At 31.1% G+C, this 19900-nt stretch overlaps 2 protein-coding genes, 1 long non-coding RNA gene and 2 other non-coding genes across 5 annotated transcripts; 4 read left to right on the top strand and 1 right to left on the bottom strand.

The window, feature by feature from the left end:
• The first annotated feature begins 4215 nt into the window (after positions 1-4215).
• On the top strand, positions 4216-5831 carry LOC105761051 (REF/SRPP-like protein At3g05500). The gene is made up of 3 exons (XM_012578714.2): positions 4216-4384; positions 4520-4747; positions 5190-5831. The coding sequence occupies exons 1-3, from the start codon at positions 4349-4351 to the stop codon at positions 5655-5657; spliced, it is 732 nt and encodes a 243-aa protein (XP_012434168.1). The 5' UTR covers positions 4216-4348; the 3' UTR covers positions 5658-5831.
• Positions 5832-7750: 1919 nt separating this feature from the next.
• Positions 7751-12324, top strand: LOC105761050 (F-actin-capping protein subunit alpha). The gene is made up of 10 exons (XM_012578713.2): positions 7751-8071; positions 8277-8392; positions 8992-9081; positions 9292-9356; positions 10260-10421; positions 10579-10657; positions 10865-10942; positions 11285-11359; positions 11437-11472; positions 11837-12324. Exons 1-10 carry the CDS (start codon positions 7969-7971, stop codon positions 11942-11944), a joined length of 912 nt encoding a protein of 303 aa, XP_012434167.1. The 5' UTR covers positions 7751-7968; the 3' UTR covers positions 11945-12324.
• A 348-nt stretch (positions 12325-12672) lies between these two features.
• TRNAE-UUC (transfer RNA glutamic acid (anticodon UUC)) lies at positions 12673-12744 on the bottom strand. Its single transcript has one exon. It is a non-coding gene; the product is annotated as a tRNA-Glu (tRNA).
• A 4174-nt stretch (positions 12745-16918) lies between these two features.
• Positions 16919-19300, top strand: LOC105761052 (uncharacterized). Its single transcript, XR_001123599.2, has 2 exons — positions 16919-17060; positions 18759-19300. It is a non-coding gene; the product is annotated as an uncharacterized LOC105761052 (long non-coding RNA).
• On the top strand, positions 18232-18431 carry LOC128035190 (small nucleolar RNA snoR127). The gene has a single exon (XR_008191591.1). It is a non-coding gene; the product is annotated as a small nucleolar RNA snoR127 (small nucleolar RNA).
• Positions 19301-19900: the final 600 nt, after the last annotated feature.

The following is a 19900-nucleotide window of genomic DNA, read 5'->3' as shown; positions in this document are numbered from 1 at the left end:
CAGTTTCAAATATGTTATAATTTGAAAAAGATATCTCCAAAAGCCATTAATTGAATCTTATCGATACATGTCACGTTATGTTACTTTCACTCCAATTATGTTCATAATCACATTAAAAAACCAACCATTCATCAATTCAATTATTAATGGATTGTTGCATTTTATTTTTCGTTTATTTCTCACATGTAATGTACAATATCTATATTATTATTTAAACTTTTGATCGAGTTGGTGTCATGACTCAATTGGGCACCAATTCAATTAAAATTCTGAGAATGCCCTTTCGTAATTAAAATTAGTAATATTATTCAAGACATTTTAATATTTTCACTTTAAAAATCAATAAAAATATGCATATAGTGGGATTTTGCACCAATTGCATTAATAAAACATTTAATTTACTACTAAACTAAAGCTTTATTTTAATATTTATATACATTTTAATTTTATTATACACACTTTATTACCTCTATCAATTATATATATATATACTACTATCATTTAAGCTTCTGATTGAATTGGTGTCATGAGTCAATCGAGCATCGACTCAGTTAGGAAATTACGGGAATACCATTTTGTAATGAGAATAAGTAACATTATTCGAGGGTATTTTAATCTTTACACTTTTAAAAAATTAATAAAAATATGAATATAGTGAGATTTGAACCCACGCTAATTGCATTAGTAAAACCTTTAATTTACCAAATAACTAAAACTTTATATTGATAATTTTATATTTTAATTTTATTATGCACACTTTATTACCTCCATCGTTGTTGTATACATTTGTGATTTCACACACATATGCGTGTGATAGGATTTCTATATTTATAATGTATTTGATTAAGTTAAAATCACAAGTTAAGCTAACATCGACTTAAGATTAATGACATCACCATGATAAACCATTTAATCTAATTTTTTCATTTTAATAATGTACATATTTTATGTACTATTATTAATTAGTTTCAAACCATGAAATTCATTATTTATCGTATTTTATTTTTAACATATATTTATATTTTAAATTTATGATTTTTACACATATACACGTATTATAAGATTTCTAGTATTAATTTATTTTTCTAAAAATATAATTAAGTGACAAATACTATATAGGCTGAACATCGGAATCTATATAACTATAGACCATCCGCCTACTTACACGTGGCAACTCATGCTTCCTTCATTTCCTTTCTTTTGCTTTTTACCAAAATGATTAAATTTCAGTTTTGGTCCTCTAATATGTTTAAATTTTATACTTTAAATTTTAACATAAATTGGTCTCTATATACTTATAATGTTATTAATTAGTCTGAATGGTCACTATCGTTAACTTTTTGGTTAAAATATTACAATATTATATTAATTTGAATACCTTAAGAGTCTTAAAATTGCCACGTGATTTCTTATATCTTTTAGATTTGCATCAATCCTACCTTCTTCTTTTTTTGCAGTTATAGAAAAATGTTAAATTTTAATTTTGGTATTCTATTATACCTAAATTTGAGATTTAACCACTACATTTTAAATTTGATGTAATTTGATTACTATATTTTATAATATTACTAATTAATCCAAATAATTAATATCATTAATTTTTTGATTAAAATCTATATAACTATATATGAAAGGAATATCAAAAGACCTTCCTTCTACTTACACGCGTGACACACCCAAACCATATTTCCTTTCTTTTCCTTTTTTTTTCATTTTACCAAAATGGTTAAATTTTAATTTTGGTCCCTCTAATATGTCTAAATTTGAGTATTGATATCTATACTTTAAATTTTAACATAATTTTGTCCTTATATTTTTATTATGTTATTAATTAGTTCAAATAGTTAATCTCGTTAACTTTTTAGTTAAAACGTTACGTGTTTATATATAATTTAAATACTCTAAGAGTCTTAGAGACTGAGACATGGTTTCCTATTTTTTTAGATTTGTGTCGATCTTATCCCTTTTTGTAGTTTTAGAAAATGATTAAATTTCAATTTTCATCCCTTTATTATGCCTAAATTTGAGATTTAAGTGCTACACTTTAACTTGTAATGTAATTTGGTCCATGTAATTTATAATGTTACTAAATACTAATTAGTCCAAATAGTTAATATCATTAATTTTTGAGTAAAATATTATGTGATTATATATAATTTGAATGCCTCAAAGGTCTTGGAGATAGATACGTAACTTCCTATTTCTTTTAGGTTTGCCTTGTTGCTCTATTTTTTTTTACATAATAAGACAATGATCAAACTTCGGTTTTAACCTTATACTACGCTAAAACTTGAGATTTAATCTATATACTTTATTTTTGACATAATTTGATCTTTATACTTTTATAATGTCAATAATTTGATCTTTATACTTTTATAATGTTATTAGTTAGTCAAAATATTTAAGATTATTAATTATTTCAATCAAAATGTTGACATCAATTTTCTAAAAATAATATTTCAACAAGAAAAATATTTTATCATGACAAGTTCGAATGAACGTTTTTTAAATTCATATAAACATTTTCAACGTTATTCTTATTGTTACTTGATTATCAAACCACTTTTTAATTTCAAAATATCACATCAATAAATTTAATAGAAGATTTTGGGGTACTGTTGGACTATTTTACTTAATTATCTTTTTGGATATTGATTTGAAAAATAATTTATTTTTGAAAACGCAATTTAAATTTAAATTTAATTATATTAAATTAAAATTCATTCAACACAATATAAGCATGATTTGTAGTTCAAAATTTGAGCATTTCTTTGTTTATACTTTAAATAAGTTTAAGATTATACTCTAAAAATATAAGTTTTAGGATCACGAATCGCGAATCAAAGTTCGTGATGAATTCACATAGAATATTCTATAGAGATCAACTGATTAAATGAGGCTTATTTAACTCATTTAAACTGACCCGATTCGTGGAATCTATAGAAAAACTTATCTACTTGAAGTTTTAGTGGTCCAGTAAAACACTAGTAAAATTAGAGTGACCATGGTTTGTAATCACTTCATCCTCTGTATTCCATTCAAAGTAAGAGAATTTCCCTTTTAAATTCCTTCATCTTTCTTGTGGTTTTTTTTTTTGATTTAAGGTTATTTATCTTTTCAAATTATTTTCGCATCATTTTGGTATCTCAAAATATTTCCTTTTAATTTTCATTATTCGAGAGTTAAAATTGACTAAGACGAATTTAAGAAAAAATTATTTAAAATACGCAATTTGTCAAACTAAAATTTTAATCCCATAAACTAAAACCCAAATCCATTTCTACTAAACTTGGAAAGAAAAATTGTGAAAATGAAAACCAATTTGAGTCATTCACGTTGAATGATCATTTTGTCCACAAGTTAAAAACTTTGTTATTTAAATCGAGTTGATGTTAATTTTATTAATTTATAATTAATATAATTATTTATATTATAAAAATATTTTTATATTAAAATTTGTGAAAATAATTTAAAAACATTATTTAAAAATTAGTAAAATGAGAGTTATTGGTTTTATTATTTATTTAAAATTATTAAAATATCTTGAAAGTTTATGTACACTTTACAAATTTAAAATTTAATAATTGTACATTTATTTTTAAGAATTTGATCTTTTGCTTTTTAAACTTTAAAATTTAAGAGCAATTTTAATACTATTATTTTTAAAATTTTATTGGTACGATATTTTAAAATAAATAAAAACTCATTTAGTAATCATATAACTAGCAAAATATATTTTAATTAATAATAAAATTTAAATTCAAAATTTTAAAATATAAAGAATAAATTCTTAAAAATAAAAACACATTGATTAAATTCTAAATTTATAAAATGTAAAAGGATTTATATAATTTAACTTTTTAAACAATTTAAAATTTTATAAATAATATGTAAAAATTCTAAAATAAAATCAAGAAATGAACATGGGATTCTAAAAATCAAAAATGGAAAAATTGATTGGTGAACTCAGCCTCCACTTTCTTTTTTCTTGAAAAGGACCCAAATATGTCACAAAAAAAGGAAAAAAAGAGGATCCAAATCGATGGTGTAGGTTTGTTGGTTGACGTCACATTTTCCTTAGCTTGGTAATGTACGGTTGGGTTAGCTTATCCCCGAAGGATCCTTCATTTTCAAGCCTCGGCTTTGACCACTCTAAACGGCCCTTAACCCACACGTTCCTTCACCTCTTAATCTCCACCGCCCATCTTATTCTGCCCTATAAAACCACCCCCTTTTCCACCCTTTTCTTTCACAATTCAACGCCGAAAAAGAACCCAGTCTTCTGATCTCTGCCCCAAAGCAAAAAGTTCTCATCTTTTACAATCACAACTACTGGTTTTTTATTTTCATGGCTCAAGGAGATTCTAACTTCCAGCAAGACATGGTATTTTCATTAAAGCTTTCTCTCTCTCTCTTTTTATTTGTTCTTTTGTTGGGTTTTTATGTATTTTGAGTTTTCCTTTTTTTTTATTTTTAAATTGATTTGTTTTTGTATTGTTTTTTTATTTGAATTTGAAAGGCTAAAGAGGAAGAAGAACAGAGGCTGAAATACTTGGAGTTCGTGCAAGTAGCCGCCGTTCACGCCGCTTTGTGCTTCACCAACCTTTACCTTTACGCTAAGGAAAGATTGGGGCCGTTGAAACCTAGCGTCGAGACCGTTGAGGGAACGGTTAAGAGTGTGGTTGGACCGGTTTATGATAAATACCATGATGTCCCTGTTGAATTCCTTAAATTCGTTGATTCCAAGGTAATATGATCTCTTCGTTTTTATTCAATTTGGTTTCTTTCATTTCATAGGCAATGGCTATAAGTAAATTCTGTGTACATAACTTTGAAATTGAAATTCTGGGTTGGTGTTGGGGTAATTGTCATATGGAACATGCCTTTCAATATTTGTGATTCAAAACTGGTAATGGTTTAGTTGCAAAATTGTGGGCTTGTTAGTTTTGATTCGAACCTGAAAATGGGATTAATGAGAATCCAAATTCAAATGCCTTGAAATCTACATCCAGAATAACACAAACTAGAGTTGAAGCAAATCCAAATTCAAAATGAGTTTAATCCAAAATGATTCAAAAAATTTGGAAGTTTTAGTACCTAAAATTACTGAAAACTATTTTTGCTCAAATCTTTGATTGCCAAGAAAAAAAAGGTAGTACCCAAAGATTGATCCTTTGTTTTTATTGCAGGTGGGTGAATCAGTGACCAAGCTTGATCGTCAAGTCCCTCCAGTCATCAAACAGGTCTCAACCGAAGCCATCTTGGCAGCCCAAAAGGCTCCCGAGGTTGCTCGTGGCGTGGCTTCCGAAGTCCACCGTGCTGGAGTGGTGAACACCGCCTCAGGATTAGCAAAATCAGTGTACACCAAGTATGAACCCACAGCAAAAGAGCTTTATGCGAAGTATGAACCCAAAGCTGAACAATGTGCGGTTTCAGCTTGGCGTAAACTCAACATGCTCCCGCTCTTCCCTCAAGTTGCCTCGGTCGTTGTCCCAACAGCTGCTTATTGCAGCGACAAGTATAACGAGACAGTGGTTAGCAGTGCAGAGAAAGGGTACAAGGTTGCCTCCTATTTGCCTTTGGTTCCTACAGAGAAGATCGCTAAGGTGTTTGGTGAGCAGACGACTGAAATGCAGCCGTTGGTTTCTGAGAGTTGATCTGCTTTGAATCCTGTTTATGTGGGCTATGACTTGTGAATATAATAATCTTGACCTGTTTTATGTTTTTACTTGTGACTGTCTCTTGTGATGGATGGAACAATGGGTTTTAGTTTTCATGTTTGTTTTTATTGTATTTTATTTTTATTGAAATAAATTTGTTTTTGATGGGAATTGTTTATATTTTATGTTCTGGGGTTTGAGTCTGCAAATTTGTTCTTAGTTTGATCAATTTAGTTTGACTTGCTTGAATAGATGCTTCCTTTTGATTTGTTTTGAAGCCCCTTCACATATATGTTGTGAAATGTATTTGTCGTTACTTCACGTATATGTTGTGAAAGTATGTTCTATAATTAAAAATAACGTAGTCTCACCCCCTGTAGATGGTACTCGGTGCAATAATCTAAAAGGTGGAGACTATTCTCTCAAATCCTGCTGTTAAAACGACTAGAGATGCTATTCCTGGGACCAAACACCTTATAAAAAATTAAGCTCTTCGCGTGGAGGCTGGGGCATGATTATTTTTTACCGACGTGGTCGTCCTATAATCTGAGGTATTGAGCATACCGATAGAATGCCATACATGCGTTGAGAGACTGAAAGGTTTCTAATGGTAAGTGTATTTACTGGTTAGAGAATTCTATGAGATTGTTAGACAGTGAGGCTTTTACGAGTTTTGGTAGTCTTATTACGACGTATATGGAATGTTAGAGCTTAGAAGCAATAAGCTAATACATGGGAAGTTTACACTCCCACATAAAGGCTCGCCGAAGGGACTTCACGGTACGTAATTTGAGTAGAAGAGTGATGCTTCCGCACCAGGCAACAGTTGTTAATTTGTAGGCATCTATTAGATTGAAGGTGAAGATCAATGTTAATACTGCTTTCATTGAAAAGGAACAAGGTGCGGAATTGGGTGCTATTGCGATGAGCTGGTCATGTCATGGGTGGCGCATGCAAGTGTTACGGGACTATAATTTTAATCTAGCAAATCGCGGACATTAAACGGTTCTTTTGCTTCAAATCCGCCTCTCGTAAAGACAGTGATTTGAATTAAATAGAAAAGCCACAAGAAAATAACATACAAGAAATTAAGGGGAGGGTTCTATTTATAATTGAACTCCTTTAAATCCAACAGTATCTATCTATGGTTTCACGAATTGAGTCAGTTTAAGTGAGTCAAACGAGTCTCATTTAATTAGTTATTCTTTATTGAACACTTTCTACATGTGTTTAAATCTACAATTCGTAACACAAGTAAGAAGTGATTTGAGGTATGATGTGGTGACTAAGCTTGTGGGGTACTAAAGATTTAAAGTTTAGAGATATTTGCAATTTTTAAGCTTAAAAATTCTACTCCAAGACTTGTCAATATTAGAAACATTGAATGGGGATGAGTGAAAGAGGATGGAACATGGATGGGGTTACGAATAATAAATAAAAGTTTGGTTTTTAAATATAAGCATTAAATTTTATTTAACATTTATAAATAATTAATCTAAATTCATTTAGTTCTATTTATTATTTTTAATTTTTAAAATATATTTTTATTTAATATTTTCTTCATAATATTATATATTTTAATCTTTATATGATATAAATTTATTATTATATAAAAGAAAATATCTTATCATAGAATTGAAAATAAGTAAAGCTACAACCTTAAATACTAAAATTCAATTTCACTTTGTATTTTTTCGCTTTGAGTAATTTTTTCTTTAAAATTTTATTTTCTTCTGCTTATCTTTTATTTTCTTTCTTTCTCCATCTCTTTTAATGTAAAAGAAAAAATTAAAATTTTCAAAACGAAAAAAATTAAGAACCAATTATATAATTTAACTTAAAATTTTTATTTGAAATGATGATTTAACGTGCCACATCAATTTACTATTACACTATTAATGACAATTAATACTCAGTGGTTAAAATGTTACAACATAATAACATAAGTGACTAAAACATAATATTCTAAATATAAGTGATTAAAATGTAAAAGAGAAACAAAAGTCACTATTTTAATAATTTACCCTATAATAATATTAATCTCCGATATTTCAATTCCATGACAATGTCACGACGACAACGCCGTAGAAAATGACCAAAAGACTTAACCCCACAGTCGGAAAAGGGTTTTTTTTTTTTTTGAATGCGTGCTTGCTTCTTGAATCTTCACTCAACTCATTGTTTCACAAACAAGCAAGTCCTTTACAGATCATCTTTCTCTCTCTCATTTTCCACTTGAGCACTTTATTTGCCTTTTCTTTTTTTTCCCCTTCGGAGTTTGCTTTTTTGCAGATCAAGGAAGAAAGTTATGGCAGAAGAAGAAACTGAACTGAGCGACAAGCAAAAGAAAGAGATCGCCAAATGGTTCCTCCTCAATGCTCCCGCAGGCGAAATCCAGTACGTTGCCAAAGGTCTCTCTCTCTCTCTCTCTCCAATGTCGTTTTGAAGTGTTGCGTTTCCTGTTTCCGTTGCCTTCTTTCTTCTCTCTTTTTTTTATTGTTCAGTTTGATGAATTAGTTCTACTTTCTATCTCGTTTTCTGGATCCACATTCGATTTGTATCGATCGATTTCTGTTTTAGTGCTTTCTTCTTGATTTTTACTTTTTTTTCTTGCAGATTTAAAATCCGTTTTGAATAATGATGACGTCTACGATGAGGCGGCATCGGAAGCATTTCCTGTTTATAACAAATCTCACATGATTTGCCTCGAAATGCCTGGTAGATTCGGAGATGTCAGTCCTGGAAATCCCTACTATATTCTGTTTCACTGTTAATAATTTGTAGCTTAGAGTTAGGTTTCCAGTAAAACTAAGTCAATTCAGTTGGATAGTTTTCAGCATTGCAAGTGGCTAAGTGTATTTGATATGTTATAAGTAGGACTGCTAGAAACAGCTTTCGTTTACTTCGTGCATATCGTTTTCGTGAGTGACATATGTTATCGGGAATTGCCTTCCTTTAGTGTGTAGTTTAAGTTGATTACGTGTGAGAAATATAACTCTTCTTAATTGGTTTATTGCGGTAAGGCTCTTTCCGAATGCTGGAGGTTTATATGGCATTTTACTACCTTGATTGACCATTACCGCAGTGAGTATCCATCATTATGCTTAAGGTTCTTTATTTTTAAGGTTTCCCAGGTAGGATTTTGGGATCTTTTTCACATGGTTATGGTCCATAAATCATCCAATTAACTCAATTTCTCATGTTGGCTTGTTATTCTTATCGAATATGAGAATGGTTTCGATATCCAGTCTGTTAGTTGAGATGCCGATTCCATGTAGTTGGTTTTAAAACAGAGCTGATTGTTTCAATGCTTTTTTCCAACGAATTCTAGGTGCTGGTTACATCATATGGGGAGCTTCAGGGTAATGAGTATCTAGACCCCAAGACTGCCCAAGTTGCTATAGTTGACCATGTCAAACAGGTACCTTTTCGCCTTATGCATATTGTGATTGAAAACTATCAATGCCATTTAATAGCAGAGAACCTTTGCTGTGATATCATTTCCTGAACTTGAAGTTTTTAATATCAAGAAGATTACAGGATGGGGATGACCCTATGGATGTGAAACTTAGCAATTAATGTGTATGATTTAGTTTAGATGTTTATATCATGTTGTGCTAAATTGGTTCAGGTTTGTACAGAGGTTAGACCTGCCACTGATGAGGAACTTCCCACTCCATATGTTGAGGAATACCGGTATGATTTTACCGCTGTGGTGGCATTATAATATCTATAATTGATTTCTTATGAACTAATTCAAGTATCTCTATCTGAAATCTAATTAGTTGATTAACTTCTCCATCGATCTAATTTAATCCATGTTTGCTTTCACCAGCTAGCTGAAACTAGCAAAATCCTAAGTTCCTATTGACATCTAGACTTGTCAATTCTGACGAGGACCCAAACCTGACACAACTTGATCTGACCATAAAAAGTCAACACCACTACTTGCTAAACCCAAACCCAAACCCAAACTGATTCGTTCCCAAAATAACTTAAACAAGTAACCTGAAATGATCCAAACCAAGAAACCAAAGCCTCAGATTGACCTAACCCAAAACTGCAAAATGAAAAGGACCCAAAATTTTAGAATTGGATTAGACCAGTTTCTGCTTGATCCAATCTAAACCATCTGACCTGCTCAAAATGATTTGTTTGAGGAAACTATGTCCAATTCCAAGCTTTTAGGATATTACCTTTTTGTTACTGTTGGTCCTTTGCCTACTTGTCAGAGATGGGATAAATGTCTTGGAGTCTAAGGTTTCAGGGTTTTAGTTTTAGATGGGTTTTGACTGACTCCCTTCCTGGATTGATACTTAAGACTGTCCGAGGAACATAAACATGTATTTGGTTATTTTATTGCCATTAATAAGTTCAAGAAGTTTACATTATAAGGAAAATTTCCTACCCATTATGGTTTTCATCATCATTGCTGAAAGTAGCATGCTTCATGAAGAGAAAAAAATCCATAGTTTCTGCTTTTATGGCCTGCTCTCGCTCTCTTGTTGGAACTCATAGAAAATGAATGGGATTAGGGCTCACTTCATCATGTAGTACTTTAATTATTACTTATACTTAATTCCAGTTCTTGGTTTACAGATGTGCTCTGGAAGCAGAAATGCTGAAGTATGTTAGTGAAGCTTATCCAAAAGGTTCTTGTTCAGTTTACTGCATTAATGGAAAAGATGTGGAGGGACCCGGAAATGATTTCGAACTTGTTGCAGTGATTTCTGCTGCTAGACTTAGCCCACAGAATTTCTGGTGCGTAAGATCTTTTAGACCACAATGTAGTAGTAGCTTTGCTACAGCAATTGCATATTGTATAATTGACTAACAATTTTTATTACCCATTAGTATTGATCATGTAGGAAAGTATGACTGTTTATCATCTAATAATGCTTTTTGGCATTTTGTATAGTACTGGAAGTTGGCGGTCGATATGGAACATTGAGTGCAAAGATGATATTCAAGTTCTGGAATTAAAAGGCAAATTGCAGGTATTACAATATTTCTCATGATTTAGTGCATGGCATATTTTTGTTCTTGTTTCTTTAGCTTCATCATTCGTTCCTCCTATACCTGTCATTTTCCTTGTATTATTTACAAGTGATATTCAAGCTTGTGCCCCTATTTCTTCCTGCATTTCTGATCTGAGCTCACAAAGTTACATAAACCTATAATAAGTCAGTTCTCTATCTTTTTAGGTGGGTGCGCACTATTTTGAGGAGGGAAATGTGCAATTAGATGCAAAACATGAATGTAGAGATTCTACAATGTTTCAGGTTAGTACAAAATAACATGCTCTTTTAACATTGTTTCTGATTTTCACCACATTATTTTCTCCTTTGGTTCATTCTTCCTTGCAATAGAATTTGAATTCGTTCTTTCCGTTTTTGACTATTTTTATCTCTCATTTAACCATTTTGATATAACATATGAGAATGGTAATTGTCCTGAGCAAATATTCCTATGCGAAAGCTTGTGAAGGATAGAAGTTCTTTAGTCATTATTTACAGTGGGAGTTTATGATTTGTTGGCTCAGTGACTCCTGTCCCGTGTGATAGCAAAAACGATAATTGGTTTCATATGGTTAATGCTATTTTTAATTTTTCTGTTTGTTTCAGTCCCCCGATGATGGTGCAATTGCCATAGCCAGTTTAATTCGCCACCATGAGACAGAGTACCTGGCATCTCTTGAGGTTGTTTTCAATGCTTGGTTAATTTCAATTCCTTGTGCTTCCTATCGTTATCTACTGACAGTTGAGGCATAATGCAGGCATCCTATTTGAATTTGCCAGATGCCACTTTCAAGGTATGTCTGAGGAAACCTTTGCAATTAAGTTAGGTTATTTATGCCATTTGCAGATTCATGTTTCACCATTAGATCTGTTATACGTTGTGTTTTATTTAACGTATAGTTAATGCTCACAGTCATTCTAGCTTACGTCATGTTCCATATTATACATTTGGTGTGCATGTTCCCATTGGTAAAACCCTAATATTTTTTTTTCTGATTTTCGTCAAAAAGTAATATGGCCTCGGTGCCCTACTTGGAGTTATGCTAATATAGACAATTCTAGCTTATAATATGCCCATATGGAACTTTATTAAGTCTCTACTTCAGGAATCCTTGAAAACAGAAACACTGCTCTTAAAACTTCTTATATGCAATGCAGGATCTTCGAAGGAAACTTCCAGTTACTCGGACCTTATTTCCATGGCATAGCACTTCTCAATTCAACCTGACAAGAGAGATATCAAAAGAGCTTGGAATCGGGAAGTGACTATACCATACCTGAAGGCATAAAGTGCATTCTTTTATGCATAAAATTGAGTTCTAGGAATCCTCATTCAACGGCCCGCCTGTATGGTTTGTGCAGTTTTGAGAGTTTACAACTCTTCTTTGCCTGCCTGTATCCTTTTTTTGGTGTGCAAGTTATGTTCTCGCCTAAGAGTGAAATATGTTGGTGTGCTATACCGCCTCATTCTTTACAAGCCGTGTGTAGCATTGCTTTGTTATAGTTCCTACCTTTTCATGTACTTGTGATGTTTGTGGAAATTTTGGGTACAGATACAAATGCCTGAAATTGTATGCTCAGGTTCAGTCTTATAGACCCATGGCAAAGTAGTTACATATTAAAATGTAGATTGTATCATTTTGGTATTATCAAGTATTAATTCACTGGCTAAAACAAAACAGTAATAATTCAGTTATAGAATAAAGATTTTTAAAAAAAATCAATAAGAATAAAATAAAGGAAAATGCAAAAAAAGAAGAAGAGAGAGTAGGAAATAAAATGAAGGAAGAAATTGCTAAGTATAGGAAATGAAATAAGGAAAATGCAAAAAAAAAAAAAGAGAAGGAAATAAAATAAAGGAAAAATTTCAAAAAAGTATAGGAAATGGAATAGGGGAAATGTAAAAAATGGAGATGTAGAATAATGATTTAAAAAATGTAAAAAATTAAAGAAAAACATTAAAAAGGAAAGAGGAAAAAATAAAACAAAATTATTTCCATTGCCGGGAATTGAACCCGGGTCTCCTGGGTGAAAGCCAGATATCCTAACCACTGGACGACAATGGATTACCGAGAACTTTTATCCAAATATAATAGATATTATAAGAGCTGCTCCTAGTTCACCCGGCCGTCGCGGACGCTACCTCGATCGAACCAGCATAAGCCTACAAACACCATTCGGCCAACCTTTGAATTTTTGGCCTGAGATTCACGTTTCTGGCATTCCAACACTACCAAAACTCTTTTCATATCTTGTTGCATATCTTCACTTCGAAATTCCGTTCCCGTCAAGTGCTTGATTAAATGCCCACGCCATTCCATGGCACGTAAGACCAAGCACTTAGCATCCAAACGAAAACGGACCGGTGGTGAGTCGTCACATACTCAACTACCAGCCAATGCCATTTGATAGGCGCTTCGAAACCCCACAATCTCGAGAGTACTTTTACGATTTTTATGCTCAACTAACAGTGAAGCCAAGTCGTGTGATTGACTTTACATTCTTCCAAGCCTTTGGATTCTCATTCTATTCCCGCCAACGTACTAATGGATGGAGATCAAGCGAGCCTCCTTCCAATGCACAACCCTCGCATCTTCTTCGACCGTTCGGCACAAATTAAGTACTCTACACTCTGAGATCTTGAGTATTGGTGGCTTAATGCCATCCGAACAGGTAGTCATCCTAACCTTGCCTATTTCATCTTCATGGACATGCTCCGAATTGTTCGCCGTCAAGAACAAGCATTGGTGTTTGGAATGGTTCTTACTCATTTATTTCACCAACTTGCCATGGATAAACACCGTACATAAGATAGGGTACGAAGAATCCAATGAAGCTGGAGTTTGGGTTCGAATTCGTGACGAGCAACACGAAAACCATGAGGCTCCTCCACCTCTCGGAGATGATCTATCACCATCCAGCGATGCACCACTCACTCCCGTTGATCCTAAAAAAAAATTGGGAAATAAAGAAAATCTGCATTTGCTCATATATTGCTTATGAATTTAATGTGCAAATCTTGATAAATCAATCATGCATGTTTTGCTTTAATGCATAGACATTGTTGAATATAAATGTGGAATATTGTTGGATTAGTTATCGTTGAATGGAATTTCAAGAATGATTAGTAGTTTGAAAATATCTAAATGATTTAAGGGTTTTTTTTTCAAAGACTTTCTTCTAATTAACGGTAAACTATCAAAATAGTCACTTTTATTTGCTGCATGTTACATTTTAGTCACTTATGTTATCGTTTTGTTACGAAATGGTCACTCTGCTGTTAAGATCTGTTACCTTCCAAATGGCAGTCCGATGTGGTAGTGAAAATGTATTTTAAATGCCAACGTAAATGTCTAGTTGGGATGAAATTTTTTTTTTATGAAAATAGAATACAAAATTTTAGGATGTCCAACATGAATTATTTGGGTTTTAGGGCAAATTTTATACTCTATTTTCATAAAAAAAAATTAACTTTTCTCATCTCAGCTGAACATCCATGTTGGCATTTTAAATCCATTTTAATTGCAACGTCAAATTACAGTTTAGGAGGTAATAGATCTTAATGGCAGAGTGACCATTTTGTAACAAAACGATAACCAGGGGAGAAGATAGAATTTTTTTTAGAAGGGGCTGAAATGAAAATTTAATTTTTAATAGTCTAAATCTTTATAATTTTTAAAGGATTAAATCAAATTTTTATAATTTTAGGGGGCTAAAGTGTAATTTTACCTTTACTAAATTAAAATTCTGAAATTTCTAAATGACCTAAATAACAATTTTCCATTTTAAGGAGGCCGGAGAACCTGCTAGCCCCCCTAGATTCCCCTTTGACGATAATGTAAGTGATTAAAATGTAACATTTCAAACATAAATGACTAAAATGTAATTTAAAGCAAACAAAAGTGATTATTTTAATAGTTTACCTTTTAATAAAAAAAATTATATATAAAAAAAAGTCTAAATTTGATTTATCAATATTTTGATATAACAATATTTAAAATTAAAATTACAAATAAATCTTTTAATCATTTTAGGAAAAAAAATCAATAAAAAAAATTTATGGTATATGTTTAAGCCATATAAATCTCAAAAAAACATTTTAAAATGATTTTTTTTTATCTTTCCATTGTTTTTACGATAATTAAAGTGGATTTTTTTTTATAATTTTGATTATATTTGCTCTTTTTTTAACATAATACCTAGAACTATCCGTAAACCCTCCTCAACCCATAAATAGGAGGATAATGTGCTTTAGTGCACTCGAATTCATGTCCTCTTATAATGGTAACAATACTCATACCAATCGAACTAATATTTAATAGACAAGTACATTTTTTTTATCGAAGAATGCAATATGTAAACCTTATCAACTCAAACTAATTACATTTAAGGTTTTGCTATATAAAAATAATAATCAATTCAAATATTTGTATAAAGAGTTATATAAACGGGTCAAGCCTTAGGTAAGATTTTTTTGGTCGGGTTTGAATTTGTAAAAAGAAATATTCTGCTATTTTCCCATTGTTTTGCTACTATTTCACAATTATATTACAACAATTTTGTTGTTATTGTTTGGATATTATATAATTCTTGTTTTATTCTTAATTTTGTTACTATTTTAAATGCATTTGCTTGTTAAGTTGCACTTAACTTAGTGCTATTTAAGCATAAAATTCTTTTTTAATTTATTTTCAATTTATTAGGAAATATTTATTTTAATATTTTTAGTGTATTTGATGTATTATATTTTTAAATTTTTTATATAAAAAATTAATATGATCGGGCCAGACCAAGCCTAGGTTTTAGTATTTTTATCTGAGCTGAACTTGAGTAAAAATTAGGCCCATTTATCGGGCCGAATCTAGACTTGATTTATTGTTAGAACCCGAGCTGACGCATTAACAACTCTAATATTAATACACTGGTAAAAGAACAAAGAGAAGAAAAATAATAGTTCTGTTTGGATTTGGAAGGAAATTTAAATTTATAAATGGATAGTTGCTACGTCAAGTATTAATCCACTAGTATTTAATGGTTAAAATATGTTATTAGTACAAGTAATTTAAATAAATTTGAGATTTAGTCCATGTATTAAAAAGTTAAAAAATTAATATATTTTTTCAATTTAAAATCTTAGTTCAATTGTTATTATTATTGTTAGTTTCTATTAAAATTTATCAATTTAACTTGTTTAGTTTCCATTAAATTTATTTTCCACATAAGGAAACTTAATCAATATGCCAAATTGACAAATTTTGACCAAAAATACTTATAATTTTAATGATTAGACTAAAATTTTAAATTGAAACAGTTGGAGGACTTAATTTCTAAGTTCTTAAGTACATGGATTAAATTCTAAATTTTGTCAAAATATAAGGACTAACAACATATTTTCTATATCTAGAAATTTAATTTGGATTTATTGAGTGAAACCCAAATATTATAACTAGGGTTGAACAAAACTCAATTCGATTCGAAAAATCAAAAAAAATTTAAATTTCGAATTAATCGAATCAAGTTATTTGAGTAAACTCGAATAAGTAATTAGAGTTTCGGGTTCAAATCGAGTTAAAATTTTACAATTCGAATAACTCGAATAATTCAAATAACAGATTGGTGTGAATACTTTTTTGGACTTTGTCAAGTTTAAAATGAGCAAATTGATCACTCTCTCAACAAAATTACAAATTAATTTAAAATAATTTTCAAAAATTCAAAATATTTAAAAATTACCAAATTTATATTTTTAAAATTTATAAAATTTATAAAAAATTCTAAAAATATATAAAAATTAAAAATTTATAGATCAATAAATTTGTGAATTAATTATACTATAACAAGATTTTATAACATGCAACACTAAGGGCTAGTTTAGCAATACTTTTGAAAAGTATTTTGAAAAGTTTGATTTAAAATTTGAATGTTTAGCATTGTTGTCAAAAATATTTTGAGAAATAAAATATTCATTTTAGAGATGTTATTATCAAGTAACAAATATACATTTAAATAATATTTAAATTAGTTAATATTATTATATTTTAGTAAGAATATTAAAAATTATTATAACTTGTTGTTAATATTTTAATATATGAAATATAAATTTTAAACATTTTAAGCAATAAATATTAATTAATTAAAATATATAAACTATAAGTATTAAAAAAAAGAGAGAAAGTACTATATTATTGAAAGAGTGAAAAATAATGAAGTAGCATAACTACTTTTAGAGAGGAAATGCTAAAAATTTTAACTTCTTTTCTATAGAATTGTTTTTCAAAGTATTTTTTTAAACACTACTAAAAAGCCCAACTCACCGCGTTTCAAAAAAATATCTAAGCTCAAACCCTATTCCACCCCGCAGTCGCCGACATTCGTGATAATGGTAAGTCAAAAGTTACTTTCTGGAACTAAATTTCAGCTTTCCTTTTTAGGTTCCGCTGATTCAGGTTTTGGTTATTATTAATTATTACTCTTGCATTTTGTAAGTTTGTTTCAAATTCAGCTTCCTCTTCCCTTGTTTCAGACGGAAAAGTTTTCACTCTTATATTTGTAGTTAGTTCTGTTTAATCTTTAGACTGTTTATATATTTATGCTATGATTTCTTATTGAATCTTGCAATTTTAGGGACTGTAGTATTTATAGGAGCTTAAAAATGGGGAAATTTTATAATACCCATTTGGTTAATTTTGATACTTGGATGAACTTCCATATTAGGGGTTTTAGAATTTGGATGATATCCTGTAGATACCCGTTTTTGGTTATTAATTATTCTGTCAATAGTAGTATCGGGAATATTGTTCCTTGCACAATCACTCCATGTTGAGAAGGTTGTGGAGCTAAGCTTAAGAAGGTTGGCAGGATGCTTAGGTTTGCTCCATTGTTGGGATGTATTGGAGGCTCAGATATGGATATTGTTAAGAATCTACTTCTTAACCTTTCTTTGGAGCACCAAGTGTTGTTGTTTTTTTCCCCATCTCATTGATCAAATTGTGCACTTGCACTTAAGCTTGCAAGTAGCAGTCTCCTTGTTAAAATAAGTTTCATGAGTATAACTTCCACTAAACTACCATTATATCCACTATTTTCATAACTTTTCTCTCATTACCCACTACAGGTAATATGAATGTGATTTCATTCATTTTCATTGAACACATTGTTATGAATTAATCCACATCTCTACTACGTTCCATTAAATATGTCACTTGTTTCATAACTGTTATTTGAGATGACTTCCTTTCCAAGGCCTATAAATAGAGGTTTGAATGTCTTATTTGGGGGCTTTTTTTGGATCATTTATCAAACTTTGTAACTTGCTTTCTATAATCAAAACAACCACTCTAGCTCTCATCGTTCTCAGTCCCTTATTGTGTCCATCAAAACTGCTTGCCATCGCACTTGTTCTCCATAGTCTGCTCCGATCTTCTTCTCCGTCATCTCTCCATGACTTCTCTTTTAGCTAGATTGTAATGTGTCCTCACCTTACTAAAGGAACCCTTTGCATTTTGGATGATACCCCAATGTTATGTGTGTAACTGCATTTGCTTTCTTTGCCTCTGGAATGATGCTGCATTAGCCAAATCAGACTTTTTGATGTGCTCCATAAGGCATCAGCTTCAAAGCTATTTTCTTGATGTGTTTTTTATAAGCACAACGGTTACCTCTTAGTAACTCTAATCTAGCTTTGTATGGGTGGCCTTTTGTTGAAGTGCATTCTCTGACGATACCTTCGGGATTGGTTGCTTGTCTGACCAGAGTTGTTTTCCTTTTTCTCCACCCTTTATTATGATTCTTCATATACGTTGCAAATGTTACATGGTGACCGAACATATGTTCTTTGGAACATCAATTCCGGAATCAACTATAACATGCAAATCATCTGCCTTTTGAGTTCGAGCAATGGTTCCTTATTCAGCAAGTGGGAATTGTTTGATGTGCAATTTTAAGTTATATTTCTGCAGCTCATTGATATTGTATGAATGTTCCCTTGCTATTCAGAGAAGCTGGCTAATAGTGTTTAATTATTGCTTTGTGATGCTACTAATGCTACTATAATTTCATTTCTTTGTAACAATCTTTGCAGCTTGTCCATATTGTTTGTGTTTCTGCTTCTCTTGGCTCTCAATAATGAACTAATGACACTGGATTTTCCAACTATCAGCATGTTTCAACCTTCAGCTACTCATTTTTGCCCAAAACATCATCCTTTTTATTTGCATTGAGCAAATTTGTAGTGTTCTTTTCAGTAGTTGGAAGAAATTTGATAAGAAACAGTTTGGCAGACTTGAAGCATTCCGTTACTTTTATGAACTGTTTAAACGGAAAGCTCTGTTGTGCTACCCTGCTGTTCCGAAGACGGTGGGAGGAAGATTACTAATGGAAAACAGATGCAGTGTTGTCTTCAACTTGTTTGGGCTTTGTTTTGTTGATGTAAAACTTTAGAACAAAAAGTGAATTTGCTTTTTTCAACTTTCTATTGGTTAACTTAAGCTATGAGTACTATGCTGGAACTGCAATTTCCACATTTGGCAAAATTTAGTGTTCTTTTATTTAATTAATCCCCTCAAATCATGTCAATAACAATTCTATGGCTGTTGGCAAGAAGTTGGAATTTGTGAAAGATAATCATCTTATTGTTGATGTTTTCGAGACTTGGTTAGCTTACAAAGAAATGATAGACCCTCAAAATCGACACTCTTGGAAACAAGTGCTTGTTGCACTAAGATCATTCATGCCATTGATATATTTGCTTATTTCAATTGGATAAATTTTGTTTGTGCCGTCCAAAAGCCTTAACCCATTCTTGTTAATTCTAAATTTTGAGTATTACATTGACTAATCATATTAAACATGTGATCTTTGTTGGCCTTGTCATCTCCTCAAAACATCGAGAAACCTCCGAACAAACTGTAGTCTCTAATCAAATGTTCACCGAATTGTTTTCCTCCGTCGTATTCAAGCTTCAATCCTTTCTTAAGTTTGAGGATTTTAATCAAACTTTAACTTCAACCGAAGTTGACATTGACTCTCTTCACTCAAAATGCTTTTTGTGAGCATGGACTTCTTCAAATTTTGTAGCATCGATCGAGTACGTAAACATCTTCAAAGATTAACCCTAAACAGGATTTAAGCTTAACATTAAACTCTACTTACGACTAGTCTAGATGATATTTTCATACTCAAACAATGCTCCAATACTTGAAAAAGATCATGGTTATGAAAAAC

This window comes from Gossypium raimondii, chromosome 11 (genome assembly GCF_025698545.1).
Source record: "Gossypium raimondii isolate GPD5lz chromosome 11, ASM2569854v1, whole genome shotgun sequence".
Lineage (NCBI taxonomy): Eukaryota > Viridiplantae > Streptophyta > Magnoliopsida > Malvales > Malvaceae > Gossypium > Gossypium raimondii.
The sequence above is the reverse complement of the archived record's forward strand: the minus strand, read 5'-3'. Positions and strand labels throughout refer to the sequence as shown.